This window comes from Molothrus ater, chromosome Z, assembly GCF_012460135.2.
Source record: "Molothrus ater isolate BHLD 08-10-18 breed brown headed cowbird chromosome Z, BPBGC_Mater_1.1, whole genome shotgun sequence".
NCBI lineage: Eukaryota > Metazoa > Chordata > Aves > Passeriformes > Icteridae > Molothrus > Molothrus ater.
This window is the reverse complement of record NC_050511.2, coordinates 945,172-968,582: the sequence shown is the minus strand read 5'-3', so window position 1 is coordinate 968,582 and position 23,411 is coordinate 945,172. Positions and strand designations below refer to the sequence as shown.

At 47.5% G+C, this 23,411-nt stretch overlaps 1 protein-coding gene across 1 annotated transcript; it reads right to left on the bottom strand.

The window, feature by feature from the left end:
- Window positions 1–5,356: 5,356 nt before the first annotated feature.
- On the bottom strand, window positions 5,357–22,147 carry CFAP53 (cilia and flagella associated protein 53). The gene is made up of 8 exons (XM_036403725.2): window positions 22,043–22,147; window positions 20,477–20,706; window positions 18,065–18,241; window positions 12,160–12,463; window positions 9,178–9,396; window positions 7,933–8,149; window positions 7,382–7,484; window positions 5,357–5,991 (listed from the first exon to the last, which is right to left on the bottom strand). Exons 1-8 carry the CDS (start codon window positions 22,145–22,147, stop codon window positions 5,769–5,771), a joined length of 1,578 nt encoding a protein of 525 aa, XP_036259618.1. The 3' UTR covers window positions 5,357–5,768.
- Window positions 22,148–23,411: the final 1,264 nt, after the last annotated feature.

The following is a 23,411-nucleotide window of genomic DNA, read 5'->3' as shown; positions in this document are numbered from 1 at the left end:
ACGGACGCTCCGACACAGCGGCGCTCCGACCTTTACACCCGCCGCGGCCGGCCGGGCGCGGGCACGGGAAGCGAAGGGAGCGGCAGTGGCAGGAGGAGGAGGAGAAGGAGAAGAAGAAGGAGGAGGAGGAGGAGGAGGAGGAGGAGGAGGAGGAGGAGGAGGAGGAGGAGGAGGAGGAGGCAGCGGCAGCGCCGCTCCGCCTCCGCCGCGCCCCGCTCAGGTATGGGGAGGCTCGGCTCGGCTCCCTTCGGTTTCTTTCGGCTCGGCTTTTATTATTAATATTAAAAAAAAAAAAAAAAAAAAAGCTCTTTTTAATAAATATTTTTTCTTCCCGGCCGCTGCCCCGCGGCCCTCGGCATCCCGCCCAGCTCCGGCGCCCCCAGGGCAGGGTCCCCCCAGCAGCGCAGGTTGGTGCTGCGTTTGGGAGGTTTTTGCCTTTTAGCCACCTTCCTTTCTCACACAGGAAGAGTAATTAAGCCCCAGGCAGGTGGCCCTTGGTGGTTTTCGGGGTCTTCCATCGCCCACCGGGCTCTCGGGATCCCCCACACTTTGAGGAGTGAGGGACGGCATCACTGGGGTGTCCTTTGCCAGGACACACCTGTTCCCGGGACAACAGCACTGCCCTCCTGGCCCCACTAGAAATCAGCTCGAGAAATGTGCCGGGGATAGGTTTTTCTCTGTCTTCTGCCTCCAGGCGGGCTTGGGGTCCCACCAGCACCACTGCTCCTGGGCGCTGCTTGTGTGCCATTCCTACACCGGCGGCAGGAATTCCAACTTCCACAGCAACAGCCAAAAATTGATCCCAGCCCGTCAACCCTGGCCGTGCTGCTTCCCTCCATCCCACGGGAGCACCCTGTTCTGCAATTCACGCTTATACGGCACTTTCAGAGTCTGGGAAGCAGAACGAAATGCAAAGCGTTCCTAATTAACCACTACTGCTATTCTTTATCATTCAAGGTACTTTGCATATTAACTGAGCAGGCAGAAGCCGCGCTCAGCGATCCTGCTCCCTGTCGCCGGTGTTTGCTCCGTCACTGGGATCCCTCCTGCCGTGGTTTCGGGCTGTGCTGCTCACAGGCACCCACAGCCTTTCCTCACAGTGATCACTGGTGGCATCTCACACTCTGCTCCTTGTCCCCTGCAGGATAAAACTCTTCCCCCCTGTCATGATTTCCCTCTTCCACCCCAGGGCCTGGCAGGGAGCAGTGCTGATGTGGTGGAAGGGCAGCCAGCATTGCAGAGACCTCTCTTTTCCAGCTCTGACATCCTTGATGAATCAAAAAAAAAAATATATTGCAGGTGGCTCTGAGGGAAGTCTGGGAAGGAGGAAGGGAGGGGAGGAAAAAAAAACTGCACCATGTCTAGAAATTGCCCTGGGAAAATTTGACAGCATAATCCCTGCAAAGCCTCCAAGAGAGCTTAGTCAGGCAAACAAAACTTGCTCCTCTCATTTCATTAAATCAGCTGCAGAAACAAAATGATGAGCGCTGGTGGAATTAGAAGCAAAGCTTTCAGTGAAGCTGGGGTAGCAGTGATAGCCCCGAGGCAAAGCACAGCCATTCCAGTGGAATACCAGCTGGTGTCACATGTGATTCTCCATTAATCTAAAACTTTAATTAAACTCAGAAACTGAAAACCCCAAAATACATACAGAATCCCTGAAGTACATCCTAACTGCTGAGTTGCTGGAAATTGTCTCCTCCAGGAGACAGAAGCTTCTTTCCACTTGGGAATCAAAACTTGTGTTGATCAAATTTAACAGGCATGGGCTCTTAAATAGCCGTTTATGGTACCCCCTCCTTGCATTCACATGGAAGGCACTTTGAGGTAAAAATTAACTAAATACCAGGGGGTTTTCCCCTTTAAGCACAGCCAGTGGATTCTTTACAAGTACAGAATGGGTTGGAGTTCACTTTAAGGTCCTGGCCTTGTCCCTGCATTGCAGTAACACATGGAGACCCCAGGAACAGATGGATGGATGGATGGATGGATGGATGGATGGATGGATGGATGGATGGATGGATGGATGGATGGATGGATGGACAGGTGATGGCACAGGCCAGTGAGGAGCATCAATTCTGACAGCTCTAAATGTCATCAGATCAGAGCTGGCTGTTGTTAAGTGCAACCCCAGGTCCTGAATTTTTGCATGCAAAGATGTCCCAAAGACCTCAAATCTGGATTTCACTCCTCCTGAGCCACACAGAAGTCACCACGTGCCACATCTGGGCACAATCTGGGGCCTGGAAGAGTCACAGTACCCTGGGTGTGGTTGCACTGGCTGTTTCTGCAGCCTGGGTTAAAGTAATGATATATTATTCCAGGTGATAAAGAAATGAATAATTAACATTCCTTCAAACAGAACTGATTCTGTCCAGAGCCCTGCAGCCCAGCCCCAGGGAGCAGGGACCAAGCCAGCACCATGCCACAGGGCATGGGGAGCCACTCCGGAGCTCATCATCTTGTGTGTGGCCAAAAACACCACCATGGAAAGCCTTGGGGTTGGTATAAAAGCCCTTGTTAGCAGATGGGCACGTGTAGGAAAGTCTTAAAGCCCTGGGAGATGCTGAGGATTCAAACTCTGGAGTGAGTCTGGGATGATGTGATCAGGGACTGGCATTCCCAGCCCTGCCACAGGCAAGTCACCCACATGCTCCACACCTCTGCTTTTCCTCTGTCACCATGACAAATTTAATTAAAAATACGGGGAAGAATACTTTGCAGAGCCTTGGTACGTGTCTGAGTGAAGAGGCTGTGACTGCCAGGTTTCTAAATGCCACTGGTTCTGTCTCTGCGTGGCTCAGAGCCCTGGTGCAGGGCAAACTCAAGCCTGGGCCAGGCTGCTTCCCTCACCACAGCGTCCCTGTGCTAAGGGTTTAATAGCTGGTTTGCCTGCGGGATTGCTCACTGGGGCAGGAAATGCCACAGGATTTCAGGAGCAGCAGCTAATGCTCAGGAGGTTCCCAGCACCTGCAAGCCACAATTCCAGCTGTGTTTGGCACCTGCAAGCCACAATTCCAGCTGTGTTTGCCTCGTTACTGCCTGGTGACCTGTAAGTCAGAGGTGTAATGTGAGTGCTGGCCCGAGGCAGGCAAAGACACCACCAAGCTTTGCAGCATGTTCTGCTTGGTGCCCTATTTACCCAGTTTACTGCAAGGAGATCCAAGGACCTGGGAGAAGACGGAAATCTGCAGGGTTAAGGAAACCCTTCAGTCTTGAGAGAGAAAATCGTTCTTACTGCATGGCTCAGCTGTTGGGGGCAGCGAGAAGGAGCCTCTCGAGGAGGCTCTGACCCAGCCAGCCTCACCAGCTCTTCTGGACCAACCTGAATCCTGTAAAACTCTTGGCAGCAAAGGGCTCAGCCCCAGAAACACGCTCACCCACCAACAGCTTTGTCTCAGGAGAGTTTAGCTGCCCGTTATCCTATGGGAATTCACTCCTGCTGAAGGCAAACTTCTTCCAGTCTGATCTTTTAATCTTGTGCAGACCTCATGTTCGTTGCAGAGGAAATTTGCCTCCAGGAGCAGGAGCTCAGACACCCTATAAATGTTTGATAGCTCTGACCACCTCTTCTGAGTTATTATTTTATTAGGAAAGGAGATTTATTATGGTTCTGGATGACTTGAATTCACAAAGCTCACCAATGTGGTATTTTTTTTATCTCTCATATCTCTCATATCGGGTGTACCCAACAAATGTCACAGCCTTTAATAACATGCTTTAATTAATCCTGGAATTCTGGATGTGCTATTATCTTAATTTTTCAAAGGGAGGTCGCAATAGTGAAGGAAAATCTACGTTGCTTGCACGGGCTACTCCAGGAGACTGCGGCAGACCAGGAAATTAATCTCTTAATCATTCTGCCAATTTGACTCCATGGTGGGAGCACAGACCTGTGGCTACCTCAGCTCTCTGCACTGATGAAACCATTTCCTTTATCTGGGATGGCCTTTCCCACCTGCAGAACAGGACAGCTCTGATGTCCCCTGTGCAGCTTTGGAGATGGCTGCTGAGAAGGGCTCGATGTCCTGGCTACCAGCCTACCTCTCCCAGCCTGAAGCTTCCCATTTCTGGAAGCTTCCTTCCTCAGTACCTGTAGGACAAGCCTTGATTGGATCCAAGGAATCCAAGGAATCCAAGGAACAAGCCTTGAGAGGCACTGCTCTGGTGGGTCTGGCTCCCTGCCGGGATGGAAACAGTTCCAGTGGACTTGTCTCTCTCCCATCTGGTGACTCAGGAAGTTTTATCTGTAAGTAAGGATAAAATCCCACCAAACTCCTTTTGCCCTCAGCAGAGCCAGGCCCTTCCACCACTTACACCCAGGATCAGCTGGGTTGCTGGAAGACCACTGTTACTGTTTCAGATTGACACATCTCCACCTGGCCTTTTTCTCCACAGGGGACAAAAAAAGCGTTTGTCAACTCGGTGTCTGCTTTAAACCAAGAGGACACAACTTTGCAGGGTGTTTATTCCCGGTTTGTTCCAAGATGTCTGGGCTCTGGTGCTCCTGAGATCTGATCCCAGTGATTTATCAGCTCCTCTGTGCATCCATTCATGTTCTCACAGAACAAAAACACAATTTGGTTTGCCCACACGGAGCCACATGCTGACAAGGAGGGTGGGAGGACAAAAATGGCCAGAGCAAGTGATTTGTGAAAGATAGAAGTTTTGGAAAAAAAGGGTAAAAAAGCAGGAGCTGGAGGAAAGATGGCAGAAGCTGAAAGGCTGAAGGAGAGAGAAACAGCTGCAGATAAGCAGCAGCAGCAAAGACTCATATGGAAAAATGAAAAAAGAACATAAAACACTTCCAAATGCCATGAAGTCTGTGAGCAGGAAAGGATGAGAGGTTTTACATGGGTTCTTCACTCCCCTCCTCTGAATAGGACAGAGGGAAAACTAAAGAAATACATAGCAAGGAGCAGGTCAGGGGCAGCATCGTGGGGAGCAGCTGGGTCACCCCTACCCGTGCTCCTCATGTCCCCCAGTGCTCCTCCTGCAGCAGGGCCAAGCTGGTGTGGAGACAGAGAGGCCAGCGAGGTGTCCCTGCTCCCCACTGCCACCAGCACCTTCCTGGGGACATCCAGCCAGCTTCTGGGCTGCTGTCTTAAATGGTGTGTCCCAGCCCCCCATTCCTTGAGTTCAGTGTGGTGATCCAAGGAAACCCAGAGAGGCAGAGGTGGCATTATAGAGAAAATTATAGAGATTAAACCCTTTCTACAAGACACCTCTAACTTCAGCCCCGCAGACTTAATTCTGCCCAGGCAGAGGACTCACAGACTTAGGACTCCAGTATTCCACAGATCATTCAACAGCTACCAGAATCTTGCAAAAGAATATCACCCCGTGTAAAATACATTCAGAGTTTTATATTTGGTATCTAAATACAAAGAAAATATTTTTGCAAATGTTTTCAGTTTGAAAGGCATTTTAATAAAGGTTTACTGAAAGTTTTCTAAAATTTTTCTTTTTGCAGATTAAAAAGAATACCTGTGCATTGTTCATGTCACAATAATACACTATTATATTGTAGAGGGCAGACAGTATTCTTGAATTAAAATGTCAAGCACTTTGGATTGGATCAGATTTGTAAAAAAAAAACCATGGGGGAAAAATAAACTTTAAAATACTATGTTTCTTGTAATTTTCAATTAAATGTTTTGAGTATCACAGTGGAGAGAGTTCTTCCAACTCAAGTCAGGTGTAAGCATCCTAAGAAAACATTTTTAAAGGCAACTGAGTGAGCTAAAACACCAAAGTAAGTGATGCCCTTAAGAGTCAGGCTTTAGTGCTTTTTCTGCAGTGGGGGGCTTTACTTCAAACTTGTTGGACATTGACCGAATGAACTGTATCTTTTCTTGGTACTGTCTCTCTGCTTCCATATTTGATTCTTCTTCTTTCTTCCTCTTCTCTTCCTCAGCTTTTTGGAGCCACTGTTGATAGGCAATTTGAGTTGCGAGCTGGTCTCTGTATTCTTTGGCCTTCTGTGCTTTTCTGGAAATGCCAAATGAATAGGTTATTTAAGCACTGTGGTAAAAAGAATAAACTTTATTATTCTGCAATCTTTTAGCATTCGAGCTTGGACCAAAGAACCATTCAAAGCTCCTTTTAGCAGTAAATCACTGCCACTATTAACCAAATGCTGCGTGCTAACCTTATGTTCTGCAGAGAGTTAACTGCACTCTGTTGTGTCCTAAAAAGCAGACTGTAAAACTGGTGTTTCACCAGAAAGAGGGAAAGAACAACTCCCTGCAATCAGCATGCCCTCCCTGCCCTCACAGCCGTGGTGAGTGGATAGAGGATGGGGGTGCTGGGTCTCAGGCCATCCCTGGCTCGGGCTCAGTGCTGCTGCTGACACCCATCCTCACCCTCCTGCTGAGAAGAACTCCCTGCTGCACTGATACTGCTGGAAGTGGCTGTCAGGAGAAATCAATCTTCCACTGCACCTCAGGACTCGTGTACTGCTTTCAGTCCCCTCTGGAGAAGCAGAGGAAGTCTTACATGCTCAGGCCCTTCTGGAGCAGGAGTCAGACACTTGAATGCCGACAGTCAGGACTTGTGCACTAACTCAACAGAGCTGAGCCTTCCTGACACTGCTGAGTGCCATCTCTGCTAAGTGGAGCATATCCCAGCTGGAGCCCAGCGTGTTTCCTTCACAAGGGTGACATTCTGCCACAGCCAGGAGATTGTTCCCAATACAGCCCTCAGAGAACACAACAGACACCGGCTCGGGAAGGAGCTACTTGTATCCCACGGACAAGAGAGGAGAAAGGGCAGGAGTACAAAAGTGGAGTGAATGAGATAAGGCCCTTTGCCCAAGGCTTTGCATGACACCCAGAGGAACATTCCAGCTACTGCGTGTAAGGCTCTGCTCATCCAGAGGCACTAGGGAGAGCCCCGTGCAGCCCGGGTTATGTGCTGCAGCCCGGTGCTTTGGTGGCTGACACAGGGCTGTTCAAGGGATGTCTGTGGGTGGGGTTTAGCCATAAGCCCGGACACACTTGCTCTCCTGGGGCAGGAACAAACAAACCTTTCATTAACCCTCCTCCCCAGGCTTCTGCCACTCATAACAACAGCTCAGAGTATGAGGGGATGTGCTTAGGAAATATGATTGATGTAAGTTGCATGATGATCAAAAACACCAACACAAGGATATGTACCACTGTCTTCTGAGGTCAGAATTAATGACTTAATACCAGCTGCAGTATCACAAGTCTGCTCTTGGGCAGTTTAGAACTGGTAAGGTACGTAGTGGGAAAGCTTCTCTAAACAGAAGGAAGTCTACCCACTGCTCTAGAGTTATCAGAAAACAATAAACAGCTCTCTCACAAGTTTAAAAGATTGGTCTGCAAAGAAATGACCTGATGACATAGAAGAAAAATACCTTTTACGTTCTTCTTCCTCCTCATATTTAAATTTTCTGACTGCTTCAGCCATTGCCTTCTTCTCTTCAGCAATCTCTATTTTCCTCTCTTCATTCTTCTGCACTGGAAAACAAAACCAGAAATCCTTTTAGAAGGTAACAGCTCTGCTGAGCTTGAAGGGACAGTGAGACTGCATTTGGGCTAAGTAGCCTAAATAGTAGGTTTGAGTTTTGTTGTTCCTGAAGTGCCACACAAACAACAGCAAGTGTATTCCCAGCTTATTTATTTTTCATCCACTCAGACCTGGATAGATTTCACATTCAGGGCTTCATAATAATATAATTAATAACAATGACCATTTGCCCATGCAGTCCTCACTTTACTAGGCTTTGCTGTGGTGATGGCAATGGGGAATTAGTGTAAGGAATGCCTGTAGGAGTGCATTTTGGGAACAGGCTCAGGGAGGGTCACATTGCTGTCCACTCTGTCACACAGTGTGTGCTGGGGCAACGCTGTTCCCAGCAGCAGGGTGTTGAACTGCCTCTGCCCAGAGGTGTGTTCAACCACTTACACTTCTCCTCCATCTGCGCCTGCCTCGCGTTCACGACATCTCTCAGCATGTGAAATCGAGCTTCCCTCTCTTGTTTCAGTTTCTCAGCCCTCTCGGCCCAAATCTTATCCCTCTCTTCCTTGAAGATCTTCTCATCCTCTATTTCTTGCTCCTTCTCCCTCCTCAGCTGTTCAGCCAGATGATCCAGGTAAGAAAGTTGTTCCTTCAACAGCGTTTGCTGCAAACACACAGACGTTTGCAGATCTGAGTAAATTAGTTCAAAAAAGCCTTTCAAACCCTGAAGAAAAGTGGTGGTTCACAGACAGTGTGGAAGTTGGGAGCGCAGAGACCATTCCAAAACCTGCCACAGCAAAGAACTGCTCAGAATCCTCCACCTGGCCAGACCACAGAACAAATACAGAGTGATCCCTTTACCCACAGCAGCTCAGCTGCCTACAACACACCCATTTTACAGACTTTCCACAGCTGACCAGGCTACTCCAGTATCACCTGCATTAAATATAATAATGTAATGTAGTATAATATAATATAATATATATCACCTCCTGTAATTCTGCAGCAAGGTCTAACATTGAGTTGATACACCTTTCCTAACCTACAGGAGCTTCTAACCACCTCTCTCCTGTGTCCTAAATACCCTGAGAGTCATTTGCTTGCTCAAGTTGGACATTCTACTTGTTTTAACTTCAGAAAATGACAGACATGTCCATTGACTCATGGCATCTCCAAGAAATAAAACACGAGAGTTTGCATCTATCTATATATTGTTTTTAAATAATTATTTTTTTTTAGTATTCATTAATTACATTAAGTTAAATATTTCCTTTCTTCTGCAGTTACAAATACTTACTACATCAGGTCCATGAAACAAAAATTAGTTTTCCAGCTTCTATTATGTCCATGCAGTGTAAGGATGATAAAGCTCGGGTGATTTACACACAATGAAATCAGCATGGAGGGACAAAATTCCAGGACTTCCTGAGAGCCCCCACTTCATTTATTCAGCCTGGTAGCCTTTCTGATTGCAAAGCAGGCTTTAAAATGCTGGTTTTTTAACAGCTAATGGGCTTCTGCAGAGCTGCAGGGTGCTGGCAGGAGGAGAGGCAGCAGGCTGCTCAACAAAAGAATTACCTCATTCAGGGAGAAGGGCTTGTGTCTGTTCTCTGTTACCCTGTGCAGCTCACAGGGCCACAGAACTGGTCTACATGAGGCATTGCCCCACAAGCTCACCATGAAACACCTTACTTTTTTATTTCTTATCTTCTCATATTCCCTGTCGGTGTCCTCAAAATCATTTTCCAAGACCGCCTTCTCTTCGGCAAGTTGAATTTGTTTTTCTGCATCAAGATGCTTCTGCCTGTCCTGCACAGCTTTGAGCCACATCTCCCTGCATTCCTTCTGCTGATATCGCTTCTTCCTCTCAAGGTCTTCATTTTCTTTCCTTAACTGGTGCAGCTCTTTTTCCTACATGGATAAAAGTAGCCAGCTTGTAAAGTCACTGAGTAACTTCAAACTAAGTGATGTCTAGAGTTAGTTTATTGCAACATTGAATTCTTGCTGACAACACAGAATTAGTGTCATCCGCTAGACCTGGTAAAGCCTGAACATTTTAGCATATCTTTCACTAGAATTCAGCGTTTTTATCTGTAACCATCACATGCAATTCAATATAAAAACGGTATTGTGCCTGGTATTTTACAAATGTTTCAGACAGATAGAGTAATCTCTTTAGGGAAATCAGTATCATTGCAGCACTTTTGATCTATATCCAAGTGTTCATACACAGCCATAAGCACTGACAAATAACAGGGCCACGTGTTCCTGCCTTTTCTGTAGATATTATGTGTCCTCTGCGTGTGTTGGGTGTTCAGAGCACAGCATCTCTGCCAGTCATAAGGCTGCTACAAGTCAGTGATTGTATCTTTGTGTTCTGATGGGCAGTTACTGAATTTTCATGGTTTCAAATCATCCCACTTCATATTGGAAAGAACTTTATATTCCACTTTATATTGGAAAAATGTGCAGTGAAACTGAGTTCTTAAAAAAGAAACAATGACAAATCGGAAATGCGTATTTGAGATCAAATAGGAATTTGTGTATTCGAGATCATTTAGCCACAAAAAAAAATTCAAAAGTAGCATCATTAAGTAATTCATAAATATAATTTCTGAACATCTTGCAATTGAATAAGTGTATAAGCACAACTGCACTGAAACATAATCATAACACAGTGTGTGACGATCATTAGCACTGTATTATCTCAGAAATCATGCTTCAGCTGTCTCTAAGGCACACAGTTTTTTGTTAACCTGTTTTTAAATGAAATGTCTCTTTTGTAATGTGAATGAGTCTTTAAAAATGCCTTAGCAGGTTTGTCATAAACAACATGTCTAATCTTTCCATAGGGAAGCAGAAGCTGCACTCCCTAACAAACAACCCTTTTTATGCTGGACATAAAGCACCCACAGGTTCTGGCAGTATTTCAGAGCCAAAGCTGACTTTGTATCTGCCTGAACTGTCAAATTCACTTTCAGAAGCTGGTGAAACAGCTTTGAAACTCAATATATATATATAATTTGAGGAATAACATTAGAAATCCAAAAAGCTTTGAACAGCAAAGGTGGAAAGAAAGCAGAAACAGTTAGCAGTCAGCTGTGCAAGTTGGCACCTGTCTTTGGATGAATTCTGACATCAGTGAAGCTGTGTGAGAGCGGCCAAGGATGGGATCCATGAAAGTTTGTTCACTGGGGGAACACAATGTCACAAATGAGCAAAGTGGTTACCAACCACCCTTCTGCAAGCCAGGACCCAAGTGCTATGGCAGAAACTCTTGACACTACAGTCAGGATAACATGAAGTCAATCACTTTCCAAGAAATCACAATTCTTTAAGGGACAAATAAGACAAAGGAGGAAGGCAGCTAATGTAGGTAATGTAGCTAAACCAAAAATTGCTGTCCTTGCTTTGTCTTCCACTTCTGAGATATCCTGGTGCACACATGTGGTCTACCCTGCCAAAGGTGCAAGTTTTCCTTCACTAAATATTCTATTTTCATTGCAATGGCCAGGAGAAACCTTTATGCACACTTAGCTGTCCATTCACCCAGATGAAACTCCTGGTCATTAGGGGCTACCAGCCTGCAATGAAAAACTTGTAATGAGACCATCTGCCACATCCCTCTTCTGCTGAGAGTGGATTACATTGCATTTTCTGTACAGAAACTCTCCTTCAAAGAAAGCTTTTTTTTTTTCAGGGACTCAACCACTTCACTAGAAATGTATCTCCTTGACAGAGCCCCAGGCTGCTGTCTCCAGGGGAAGATGCAGAGTCTTCTATTCTAATAGTGCTTTTCTGAAAAGGCCAGTTAAGGAGCAGCATTCTTCACCTGGGAGGTTTGGCAGTGCCTTAGAAGTTGTTACAAGAAAATAATTCTGTTCTACATGTTTTTAAATAAGCAAAACATTAGTCTACCTTGGAATATTTTCAGAGCTTTAGATTCATTATTGTCTCATTTTTATAAAATGGGGAAGTATATATGATGCCAGCACCAGCTTCCAGTGTCTAAGAGAGTATCCTGAGTGATCATTCAGCCTCTACCTGTAAACAGCTGCAAAACGAAGATTGAGTCTGGGCTAAATAGCCTCCCATAATTCAAAGTCAACACAGAATACTGAACTAGCAAGCCACACTAAAGCCAGCAAAACTACAGCAGGAGAGATGGAAAAGGATGATGAAAGAAGAAGGTAGTGGCTGAGCAGTTGGGCCAAGGTAGCCAAATGCCTCCTGCGATGTGAGCTCAAGAGCAGGCAGGTCTAACAGGCAAGAGAGCTTAAGTGCTGCTTGCTAATTTGCTTTAAAAATATATATAAAATAAATATTTCAGCTGGGAAACAAGATTCCCCTGCTATCCTCCAAGAAACTGGAAATCAAAAAACAACAAAGGTATTTGGCAAAAGCTTTAAAATGTTTCCATTTCCCACAATTCCTCTGAGAGACTGAATGCCAAAACCCTTTAGATTGCCGAGTTTTAGAAGATGTATTTCCCTCTGTAAACAGGAATGCCTTTGCCACAGCTCTGAAAAGAGGCTTAGCTTAACAACACAGGCTCAGATACTAATGGTATCAGTGAAGATACAAATAAGGTATGGATTAGTCTGAATGTCTAGTAAGCCTATCATTAGAAGGGCCTTCTGCCCAAGCCTGAGTGCAGAACACTATGGAAATTACCAGCCTTTCAGCCTCCTGTCTGATCTCCTGCTTCTTCTCCTCTCTGCGAGCGGCATGCACGGCCACCTGGGCATCACGCACATCCACCATCTCCCGGATCCGCGCTGCCGCCTCCTGCGCCCTCAGCTCCGCTTCCTGGTCCTTAGCCAGCAGCTCCTTCTCACAAATCTCTTCCAACTCTCGCTCCTGCATCTTCTCCTCCCTTTTCAGCATCTCCTTCAGAGCCTGCTGGGCCAGCTGGCAGTCACCCAGCTCCTTCTCACTCAGTTTTTTGCAGTGTTCACGATACTCGTGACATCGGTTTCTGGAAGGCAACGGAAAAGTTTTTTTTAAAAAGTCTCAAAACAATAAGCAGGCTGGAGGTGTGTGGTGAATTAAGGCTCTCAGCTCATCACTGCTCAAAACACAGCAACCCCAGACATCAATTATACCCCTGGTCTGACATTTATTCCTTGTGGAACCTAAGGAACCAGAGAAAGCCTGACTTGATGGAGGTTTTGACATTAATGAGCTGAAGTATTTGAATTTGTAAAAAAAGCCTGAATCAACTTCCTCACAAGGGAAAGGGAAGAGACAGCAGTGATCTCTGCTCCCTGTGGCCAGGACAGGACCCATGGAAATGGCTGGAGCTGTGCCAAGGGGGTTTGGGTGGGATATCAGGGAAAGGCTCTTCCCCATAGGGTGCTGGCACTGCCCAGGCTCCCCAGGGAATGGGCACGGCCCCGAGGCTGCCAGAGCTCCAGGAGCCTTTGGGCAGCACTGCCAGGGATGCCCAGGGTGGGATTGCTGGGGGTCTGTGCAGGGCAGGAGCTGGACTGGGGGATCCTTGGGGGTCCCTTCCAGCTCAGGATATTCTGTGAGTGTAAATGAGCACACAATACATCTACACATCGTATGCACAATGTGTACTCTACATATAGCTGGAACATACGGGGTTGTGTACATATATACCTTTTATTAACATATAAAACATATGCATGCTACACTTACTCAAATATACAGGTTGGTCTCTATTTAAATGAAGACAGAATAGGTTGGTAAGTCACCTGAAAGCTCATTCATATTCAGAAAATACTGCGACCGTGGAAATGTGAGTTACACGGTTGAGCAGGAACCACTAGAAATTTATTAATTTTTAAAGTTAAGTTCTGTGGGATAATTCAGACAAGACACAATAAAAGCCTGGAGAAGATAGAAAGTCAAACAAGTAATGCAGCTTTCAATTTTCATTTACTCTCTGCAACCGAGTTGCATATAAAGAGGTAATTTATCTTCAGTTGAAGAACATTGCTCTAATTGCAGATTCTGCTTTTACTTTTGCAAACAAAGCACTGTTGAGATCAACACATGCCATCAAACATTATTTAATTTGAACAATCTGCAAGCACTTTAATTCTGTTCTATAAACAGGATATAGATTTTCATTAAGTCAGAATGTGAAACTGGCAGACAAAGGTGAAGACCTGCAAGTGTGAAGGAGGTATAATTCTGAGGATGTGTGACAGACACATGTGAATGCTGTGAAGTGAAAAGATATCTCACAATTTCATGCTGAATGAAGCTATCTATGCAGATTATTGCAAAGGTGTTTAGGAATTCACGGAAGATATCACAGCCTGAATCATGAACAACTTGACAGCAGCAGTAGTTACCTGCAAAATGTGAAATACTATGACACTACACAAGCTTTAGCTGACTATACTGTGTAACAAAAATATTAAATATTCATCGGGCAACTACCTCAATGCAATTACCAATCTCCATATCAGGGTAGTTATTTAATTTAAAGAGCAGAGTTCTCACCACATTTTCTCCATGATGCCATTCAACAGTTGCTGCCTCACATTTCCCTGGGGACAAGGATATCTCTCTGTTCATCCTCTTGGCTAAAGCACCCAGTGCCATGGAGCCGTGCTGAAAGGTGAAGGGCACTGACCTTTCAAACAGCAAAAGGGACAGCACTCCTATGAAAATATTTCCATTCTGCTTGCCATTTGTTGAACCTGCCCCAGCCTGAACCCCCCTGCCCTGGGCTGAGCCCCAGCGTGGGCAGCAGGGCAGGGGGGATCCTGCCCCTGTGCCCCTGGGCTCAGGTGAGAGCCCACCTGCAGAGCTGCCCCAGCCCTGGCTCCAGCAGCACAAGGAGCTGGAGCTGCTGCAGCCAGTGCAGAGGAGGCCACGGAGCTGCTGCCAGGGCTGGAGCCCCTCTGCTCTGGAGCCAGCCTGGCACAGCTGGGGCTGTTGAGCTGCACAAGAGAAGGCTCCAGGGACACCTCAGAGCCCCTGCCAGGGCCTCCAGGGGATCCAGCAGAGCTGCCCAGGGACTGGGGACAAGGCCTGCAGGGACAGCACCCAGGCAATGGCTCCCACTGCCAGAGGGCAGGCACAGATTTTGGGCTCTTGGCAATTAGGAATTGCTGGCTGGGAGGGTGGGCAGGCCCTGGCCCAGGGTGCCCAGAGCAGCTGTGGCTGCCCCTGGATCCCTGGCAGTGTCCCAGGCCAGGCTGGATGGGGCTTGGAGCAGCCTGGCACAGTGGAAGGTGTCCCTGCCCACAATAAAGATGACTTTGAAGGCCCCTTCCAATCCAAACCATTCCATGATGAGATGCTGTAGTTCAGTGCCAGTGCAGGCTGGTGAAAAGGGATGGTTGTTTTACCTCTTGGACGAGACAGGAACCTCCTTACCACTGTTTAACCCAGCAATAAAAGCAGAGAGCAGCTCAGGCATGTGCCTGCCATGAGCCATGGCACATTCCAAGGACCACCCCTGCCTCCCAGCAGGTCATCAAACCTACTACGTCATTGATGATTTTCTTATGTTTCACCACTGGAATCTATCTTTCATCTCCTGGGTGGGAGCTAGTGGTGATGAAAGACCACAGTATTAATTAGTATTCATGAAAAACATATTTCTCAAATGTTGTGAGGGAAACATGCTATTATTAAGATTCTAAATCCTGCTATTATTAAGATTCTACATCTTACAATTATCAATCGCTATATTACCTTAACACAATGGGTTCAAAGTTCTCTCAGCATTGAAGGAATAAAGAACTAGTTATTCTTTTCTGTGATTATAAACTAATCTGATATTTATTGATTCCCACGGGGGAGTAAAAGTTAATTATATTCAGCATTGTTAGAATTTTAATATAAAATAACCCTGTAATTGCTTGATTTCATCAAAATAATTCCCTCAAAGCAGCTTTTACACCAACCCATAAACATCTGCTCCCCCAGATGGCAGGTTTTCTTCCTCACTTTGCTATCCTAAGCTTCTTAACATTAAAACTGTGCCTGGATGTGGCTACTTCCCAAAGACAGAACCTCCCCAGTTATTTATTCATCTTACGGCTGCAGCACGATGTTGCTGGGATAACATCATTCCCCATATGGATGCTTCTGATGTTACCACAAGAAAGAGGATATGATCTGTGTTTTATGCAAATTTTAAGACATTGCAGTTTTCTTTTAAGTTACCAATGATGAACATGCCCTCAGGCTAGCCCAGGCTGAGTCTCTTTTCAGACAAGGTGTAGCTCTCCCTGAAAATGAATTCCAGCAGGACTCCCATGGTCCGAGCCTTGTCCCCTCTGTCACCCTGTGACAAAGGACTCCTCATGGTTAACATTACTACTGAGAAGCTGCTACACCCGTACCCTCAGGCCACAGCAACCAGCCATAAAAATTAAAAAATGCTGCCTTTTAGTGTTCTGGAATAATGTCTGAGAGTGTATGTGCTCCTATACCTCAAGGTTTGAGAATCCATGCCTGGAGCACTTCCTTGGAGTTAAAGGAAATACTAACAAGTCTGTATCAGGTTTCAGAAAGATATTCAAAAGAGTTGAAAATCCACAGGCAAAGAGAAACGGAAAATAATGGCTGTATCCACCTGCTACTGGATCAACTTGCCAGGGCTCCTGGGTGTGCCCTGGAGTAATCATCTCCAAAGGGAGGCAGGTGTGCAGGAAGAGAACATGTTTTATACCATTGATAAATAACATTAAAAAGTAAAAAATGGCATTTGTTTAATCTTTATCTCATCCTTTTTAATTTCTATTTGTGCATATGTTTTATAATGTACACGATATATCGGTACAGTATATTATTACATATTTATATAGTTGATAAATAAACATATTGGGGTGAATGTTAAAAGTTTTTACATCTGGGGGGTGCAGTTAGAGGATTGGAGGCCATTGCTCCAGAGGACAGGCTATGACACAATTACAGACTCCTGCATGTGGATTTTCAGTAAGTGTTGGTCTCCTGAGCAGCAAATCCTGCTCCCAGAACTCTGCCTGGACCAGGATGGTTTAGGTGGAAGAGTAACATCTAACAGCTAAAGAAAAGCATACCTGGGGCTCCTTAAACAAGACAAATGCATGCAGATACCCCAAGACTGCGACCCACAACAGCTGTGAGGAGAGATGGTTTCACTGCCTCTAAATCCTCTGAAACATGCAGGCAGCAGAGCACCAACAATAAAGGTTCAGCAACACTTTTTAACAGGATGCTGTGTGGTGTGAATATGGCCCAGATCCCAGAGCAGAATGGGAAAGGTAAAAGGACAGTAATAGGATGAAATATTCCCGTGAGACTGAGTGACCCATACATCAACAGGGCTACACTAGGAAGACAAAGGACCTGAGACATTAGGACAGGTAACGACAGCATGAAAGTTCAAGTATGTGTCACCAGATGATGCAGTTCTGCGGTGTGATTCATTCTGCAATTAAAATATCTAAAATTAGACATCTGAACAGGAATCTGCATATGTGCTTAATTCCCACTCTGATCAATGAGAACCTAATTAAAGTCAGTAGAGGCTGGGGTGCAGTTCAGCTGAGAGGGCAGGATAAGCCTGTTTGGGACTGACTTTAGGTTCCTGTAACTGTCCTGATTTTGGTTAAGTTTTGAATAGAACAGGAATGCAGATTCCCAGTGAACATAAAGTTACCATTACTTAAACTTACCTACCTTTAGGTAACATCTTCCTGGTGTGTAAAACAAGCTACAAGTACAAAATAAAATGCACTCCAGCAGCACCCGTTCCAAACTATTTTAAAAGTGAGTTTCAACCACTTTGTGTGATAGATAGAGAACAAACCAGAAGCTGCAAAAGACCACGTGAAGTTAGGCAGTGTATGTACTTCTAACACCTGTCTAAGTCAATAAACCCCACATTTTAACGAATATTTACCTGTGGAATTAGTTAATTAGTGTTTGTGCACAAGTAAGAGACAATGTTGATTTTTATCCCCAGCCTGGGCACACTGAGAAGCAGGGGTTGTAGACATCACAGTACCGTGGGAGACTGGGAAAGACACTTCAAATAATCACAATTAAATAACATTATTATTTCTTTCATCCCTCCCTCGGAAAACCAGATTTACAAGAATAGGAGAAGGCAGATTCCATGCCAAGGCCTCAGGTCCTAGTAAGTACCTGCATGTTACTGCTTTCAGTCTAGAAGACTTGGCACAGAACTACAGGCTGCATTAAACACTTAGCTGCAGCTGCTACTCTTGAAAAGTATGCAATAAATAAAAACACTGTCTTTTTGGACAATCTTAACATTTCAGGAATCTTTATTGACATATTATTTTAGTAAACTTGATTTAGGCCAAATTAGCCTTCCCTGCATCCTGTTCTCTCCAACAGTATAAAGCTGGAACAGGAATTACAGAAAGGGTTGGCAGGTAGAAACACAGGGATTCTCATCTGGGACAAGGAGGACGCACTACACTTGCAAGAATTAACTATTTTGATTTTTTTCTGTCTTACTGTTTCAACCACTTTCATCTTCCCTTTCTCAGTTTATTATTGCTACCTTCTTTTTAAATTGTCCCTATATATTTACTTTGGGCAAATTCTCTTTTACAAGATATTTTTATGGCAATACCTGAACTGTTGCTCTCGTTTTTCAGCCACCACTCGTAGTCTTTCTTGCTCCCTCTTCTCCCTCAGTAATTTTGCTTGTTCCCTCATGTTTGCTTCTTTCTGCTGTGCCTTTTCCTCATCAAGTGCGTTCACCTCAGCAAGGTGCCTGCTCTCCTCTGCCTCCAGAAAGGCACGGAGCCTGTAATGAAAACATTTGAATAAAGGCTAAATCAATCCTTCTATCGAAATTTTTGTTTATTTGCTATTAACAGAAAGTGGGTACTGGGCTCCTTTTAAAACCTCTTGCAAATGTCAGAGAAGTGAACATCAAATTTTAACTCAGGGATCATTCATGTTGTGTCCATCAAGGGGCTCTTACAGCACAACATGAGTGATCCTGTCAAGCACGGTCCAAACTCCTGATCTTACAAACTCACTTTCAAAACTGCTTTTTGACTTCAGTTCCCCATTTATCAAATTATTCTATTTCTCAGACTACATTTGTCACCAGCTGATAACAATTACATTTTGTACTATGGTTATCCTTCAGCACAGACCCACAGAATACCCTGAGCTGGAAGGGACCCCCAAGGATCGCCCAGTCCAGCTCCTGGACTTGGGGTGTCCTACAGACCCCCCAACAATCCCACCCTGGGCATCCCTGGCAGTGCTGTCCAAAGGCTCCTGGAGCTCTGGCAGCCTCGGGGATCCTGGTCAGTGCTCCACAGCTCTCTGGGGGAAGAACCTCTTCCTGATGCCCTCCCTCCTCTATGCATCTATAATTGTATCCTCCCTCAAACGACCTCTTGCTATTTTAGCATCACTCCACAAAACACTTCACTCTGAAATATCTTTAATGAGAAAATTACGTCCAAGAGGCAATTTTTAAATACATCATCATTTACTTCTCTGTTAATCCCAGCAGTGAGAAACCTGGGGCTACAGAATCCAGAAATCACCGATTTCAGTCCAAATGCCACAGGGTCTCAGCAGAAAGGGCCCTGGGGGTCCCGGCAGGCAAGCTGAGCATAGGCCAATGATGCACCCTTGTGGCAAAGAGAGCCTCTGGCACCTTGGGCTGCGGGAGGAGCAGCACTGCGAGCAGGCCCAGAGAGGGCATCCTTCCTCCCGGCACTGCTGAGACCCCACTGGAGCGCTGGCTCCAGCTCCCGGCTCTGCAGCACCGCAAGGACACGGCCTCAGCAGAGGGTGCCAGTGCAGGGACACTGAGGGACCGGAGCACCTCTCCCAACAGGAGCATCTCTCCTAAAGTTCCTTCTGTCCTGAGAGAGCAGGATTGTCCAGCCTGGGGAGGAGAAGGTGCAGAGGGATCTTACAAATGTACATAAACTCCTGAAGGGAGGGAATGCAGGAAAGACAGACATCTACGCCTCAGTAGTACTCAGTGGCAGGACAAGGGGCCCCAAATTAAACCACGTGAAATTCCAAATGAACAGAAGAAAACATTTTGTTTTCTTTTTACTGTGAGTGTGGTCAGATATTGGACAGGCTGCCCACAGAGGTGATTCAGTCTCCATGTGTGGAGACAAGCAAAACCCAAATGGACACACACTCCTGGACATCCTGCTGTAGGTGACTCCAGGGCTGAACCAGATCATCTCAGGAGGTTCCTTCTAATACCAGTGGTTCTGTGGAACCCATGTGAAATTCCCCTGAAGGCACATTAGACCAGGACCACCAAACTGATGACCTTCACAGCCACAAAGTCACTTGACATGAAACAGTAACTGAGAAATTAAATCACAATATATTTTCCAAAGATCAGTACAGCATAATTCTGCTTTACATGGCAGTAATGTGCTTCAGCTGTTCAGCTTTAATATTTTTGAAAGACTTCTGGAAAATTTTAATTTTTTCAGCTGACTGTGCTGCAAAGTGTTATTTGTAGGAGCTAAGCATCAGCTTGATGAGTTTGCAACAAAACCCTCAGTGACACTGGACTGAGAGAATTTCTGACACTTTGCTAGCCAGAGAAGCTGTGGATGTCCACAGCAGGGTGGGTGGAACTAGATGAGCCCATCCAACCCAAACCACCCTGGAATTCTATGATTCTGGGCCCCACCTTTGGAAATGTTCCAGGCCAGTTTGGACAAGGCTTGGAGCAACCTGGTCTGGTGGGAGATGTCCCTGCTGGGGTGCTTGGAACGAGATGAGCTTTAAGGTCCCTTCCAACCCAAACCATTCCAACCCAAACCATTCCATCATTTCATGACAAGGTACTCTTCAACCTCTTTAAAAATCAAGCAATGAAAGTGCTATACTACTACTTCTGTGCTTGTCTGTGGCAGACAGGAGGCTGCAAATGCCACCTCGGCTACACAGTTACTGTGTTTGAACACATGTCACTGGCGCCGGGCTCTCTAAGCCCACACCGAAAACAGCAGGGGCGCTGCACTGGCTACTTGTTTGCTACCTCTCTCTCCTCACTTCGATCTCCTGCAGGTACTGCTGCAGCGTTGCCCGGACCTTCCTCTCGGCAGCACGCTGCATCCATTTGTCCTCGCCGCCCTTGTGCCAGTCGCAGACATTGTGGTAGTGGCGGAGCACCCGCAGGTCACGTTCTTGCTCGCGCTGCTCCTCCTCCAGTGCCCTCTCAGCCAAAATCGTCTCTTCAAACAGGTCTCTCTTGGTGGGCTTGGCTAGCTGCGAGAGAAAGGAAATGGAGAAAGCGTGGAGACCTCGTATCACCCTTCCAAGGATGTGAAGGGGCCTACAGTGAATCCAGAGAGGGACTTCATCAGGAACTGTAGTCGCAGGACAAGGGAAATAGGTACAAAGTGAAAAATGGAAAATTTAGGCTAGATGTAGGAAGAAGTTCTTCTTTGTGAGGGTGGTGAGTCACCCACACAGTTTCCCAGAGCAGCTGTGGCTGTCCCATCCCTGGGAGTGTCCAAGACCAGTCTGGATGGGGCTTGGAGCAACCTGGGACAGTGGAAGCTGTCCCTGCCCATGACAGGGGGTGGCACCGGATGAGCTTTAAGGTCCCTTCCAATGCAAGCCATTCATGGGTGAAAATACAAACTATTAGTCTGCATGTTCTTCAGTTGAATTCATGACTGTGCAAGTACCTAACACCAAATGATGAGTTCACGGTAATTATGGGGTAATCACAGAATAACTGAGGCTGGAAAAGAGCTCCAAGATCATCAAGTCCCCACCTTGTCACCCAGCCCAGAGCACTGAGTGCCATGTCATGTCCTTCCTTGGACACCTCCAAGGATGGGGACTCCAACACCTCCCTGGGCAGCCCCTTCCAAGGCCTGAGCGTCTTTTCTGTGAAGAAACTCCTCCTAAAGTAAACAAGCCTTGTCTACACCCCCGTAGCACCAGGCTCCTCAGGACGCCAAACATAGCACTGGGCTCCCCCAGGGCCTTCAAACACAGTACTGGGCTCCCTGGGACCTTCAAACACAGCACCGGGCTCCCCAGGACTTTCAAACACAGCACCGGGCTCCCCGGGACACCTCACACAGCACCGGGCTCCCCGGGACCTTCAAACACAGCACCAGGCTCCCTGGGACCTTCAAACACAGTACTGGGCTCCCCAGGACCTTCAAACACAGCACCGGGCTCCCCGGGACACCTCACACAGCACCGGGCTCCCTGGGACCTTCAAACACAGCCCCAGGCTCCCTGGGACCTTCAAACACAGTACTGGGCTCCCCAGGACCTTCAAACACTGCACCGGGCTCCCCGGGACACCTCACACAGCACCGGGCTCCCCGGGACACCTCAGACAGCACTGGGCTCCCCGGGAGCTCTCATACAGCACCGGGCTCCCCGGGACACCTCAGACAGCACTGGGCTCCCCGGGAGCTTTCACACAGCACCGGACTCCCCGGGAGCCCTCACACAGCACTGGGCTCCTCGGGACCCCTCCCGGCTGCTCCCAGAGGGTCCCGCTCCAGCCGGCCCCCGCTCTCGGCCCCCACGTCCTCGCAGCTCCCCGGAGCAGAGCAGCCCCGGCGTGGCCCCTCACCAGTGCCACTTCGCCCGGCAGCGGCCCGCAGCCGGTGAACTCCCGGCGTCTCTGTGTGTGAGAGCAGTGAGGGGGCTGGGGACGGGGCGGGGGCCGCGCCGCCATGGCGGATGGAGGCGCCGCCGTTGCTGAGGGGACGCGCGCGGGACGGAAGTGGCATCATGGCGGCGGGGGCGCTGAGGGGTGTCTGGCACGGCGGGGGTGCTGAGGGGTGTCCCGGTGTTAAAAACGAGACCACACTCCCGATACTAAAGTGATTTTAGCATTTATTATAATAAAAAGGCCTAAAGCATGGGGGCCCGCGGGTCAAGCAAGAGTGTTCCCGTCGAGGATGCTGCAGCGCCGGCGCTCCGTCTTCTTGAGCAGCGATGTCCCCGATGTTCCAGGTGGAGCAGCACACATTCACCGGGTCACTTTTTATCCTGGTTTTTGTCCCTCTGGATTGGTTTCTGTTGGGATCCTTTCATTTGCATGAAGGTTTAAGGCGCTTGATTGGCCCATTACAGTTCTGCCCAGGCCGGCTCATTCAGCTTCGGGGGATGGTGCACTTTGCTTAGGTGTACTACGGTATGTTGAGTACCGTATTTCTTATAACTACCCTTTTAATAGCTTTTACAAAGAATAACTAAACTAACAGTACATATTTAACAATTGCCAACTATTTTACAACAGTTTCTAACCTATTTTTGACACTGAGGGGTGTCCCGGCAGGCCGGGGGCGCTGAGAGGTGTCCTGGCATGGCGGGGGCATTGGAAGTGTCCTGGCGTGGCGGGGGCACTGGAAGTGTCCTGGCATGGCGAGGGACTGAGGGGTGTCCTGGCATGGCGGGGGCACTGAGTGGTGTCCTGGCATGGCGGGGGCACGGAGGGGTGTCCTGGCATGGCGGGGGCACTGAGGGAAGACCTGGCATGGCGGGGACGCTGAAGGGTGTCCGGCATGGCGGGGGCACGGAGGGGTGTCCTGGCATGGCGGGGGCACGGAGGGGTGTCCGGCATGGCGGGGGCACTGAGGGGTGTCCTGACAGGCCGGGGGCACTGAGGGATGACCTGGCGTGCCGTGGGCGCTGAGGGGTGTCCCGAGGTCAAGGGATTGTCAGGGCTGGAAGAGACCTTCAGGATGATCCGGCACTGCCACTGTAATGCCGAAGCCGCCACACCGCGGCACCCCGAGCCACAGCCCGGCGCCTCCTGAGCTCCTGCACAGCGACTGCCCTCTGTGGGCAGCCCTCCCCGCCCGTGTGGCAAAGTGTGAAATACCTAAAAGTTTCTGAAGAAGGGGTGTTCTTTGATCATGGAATCATAACATATCCTGAGTTGGAAGGGAGCCACAAGTGGCCTCATCCCCACCGCGCACGGCATCAGGCACCAC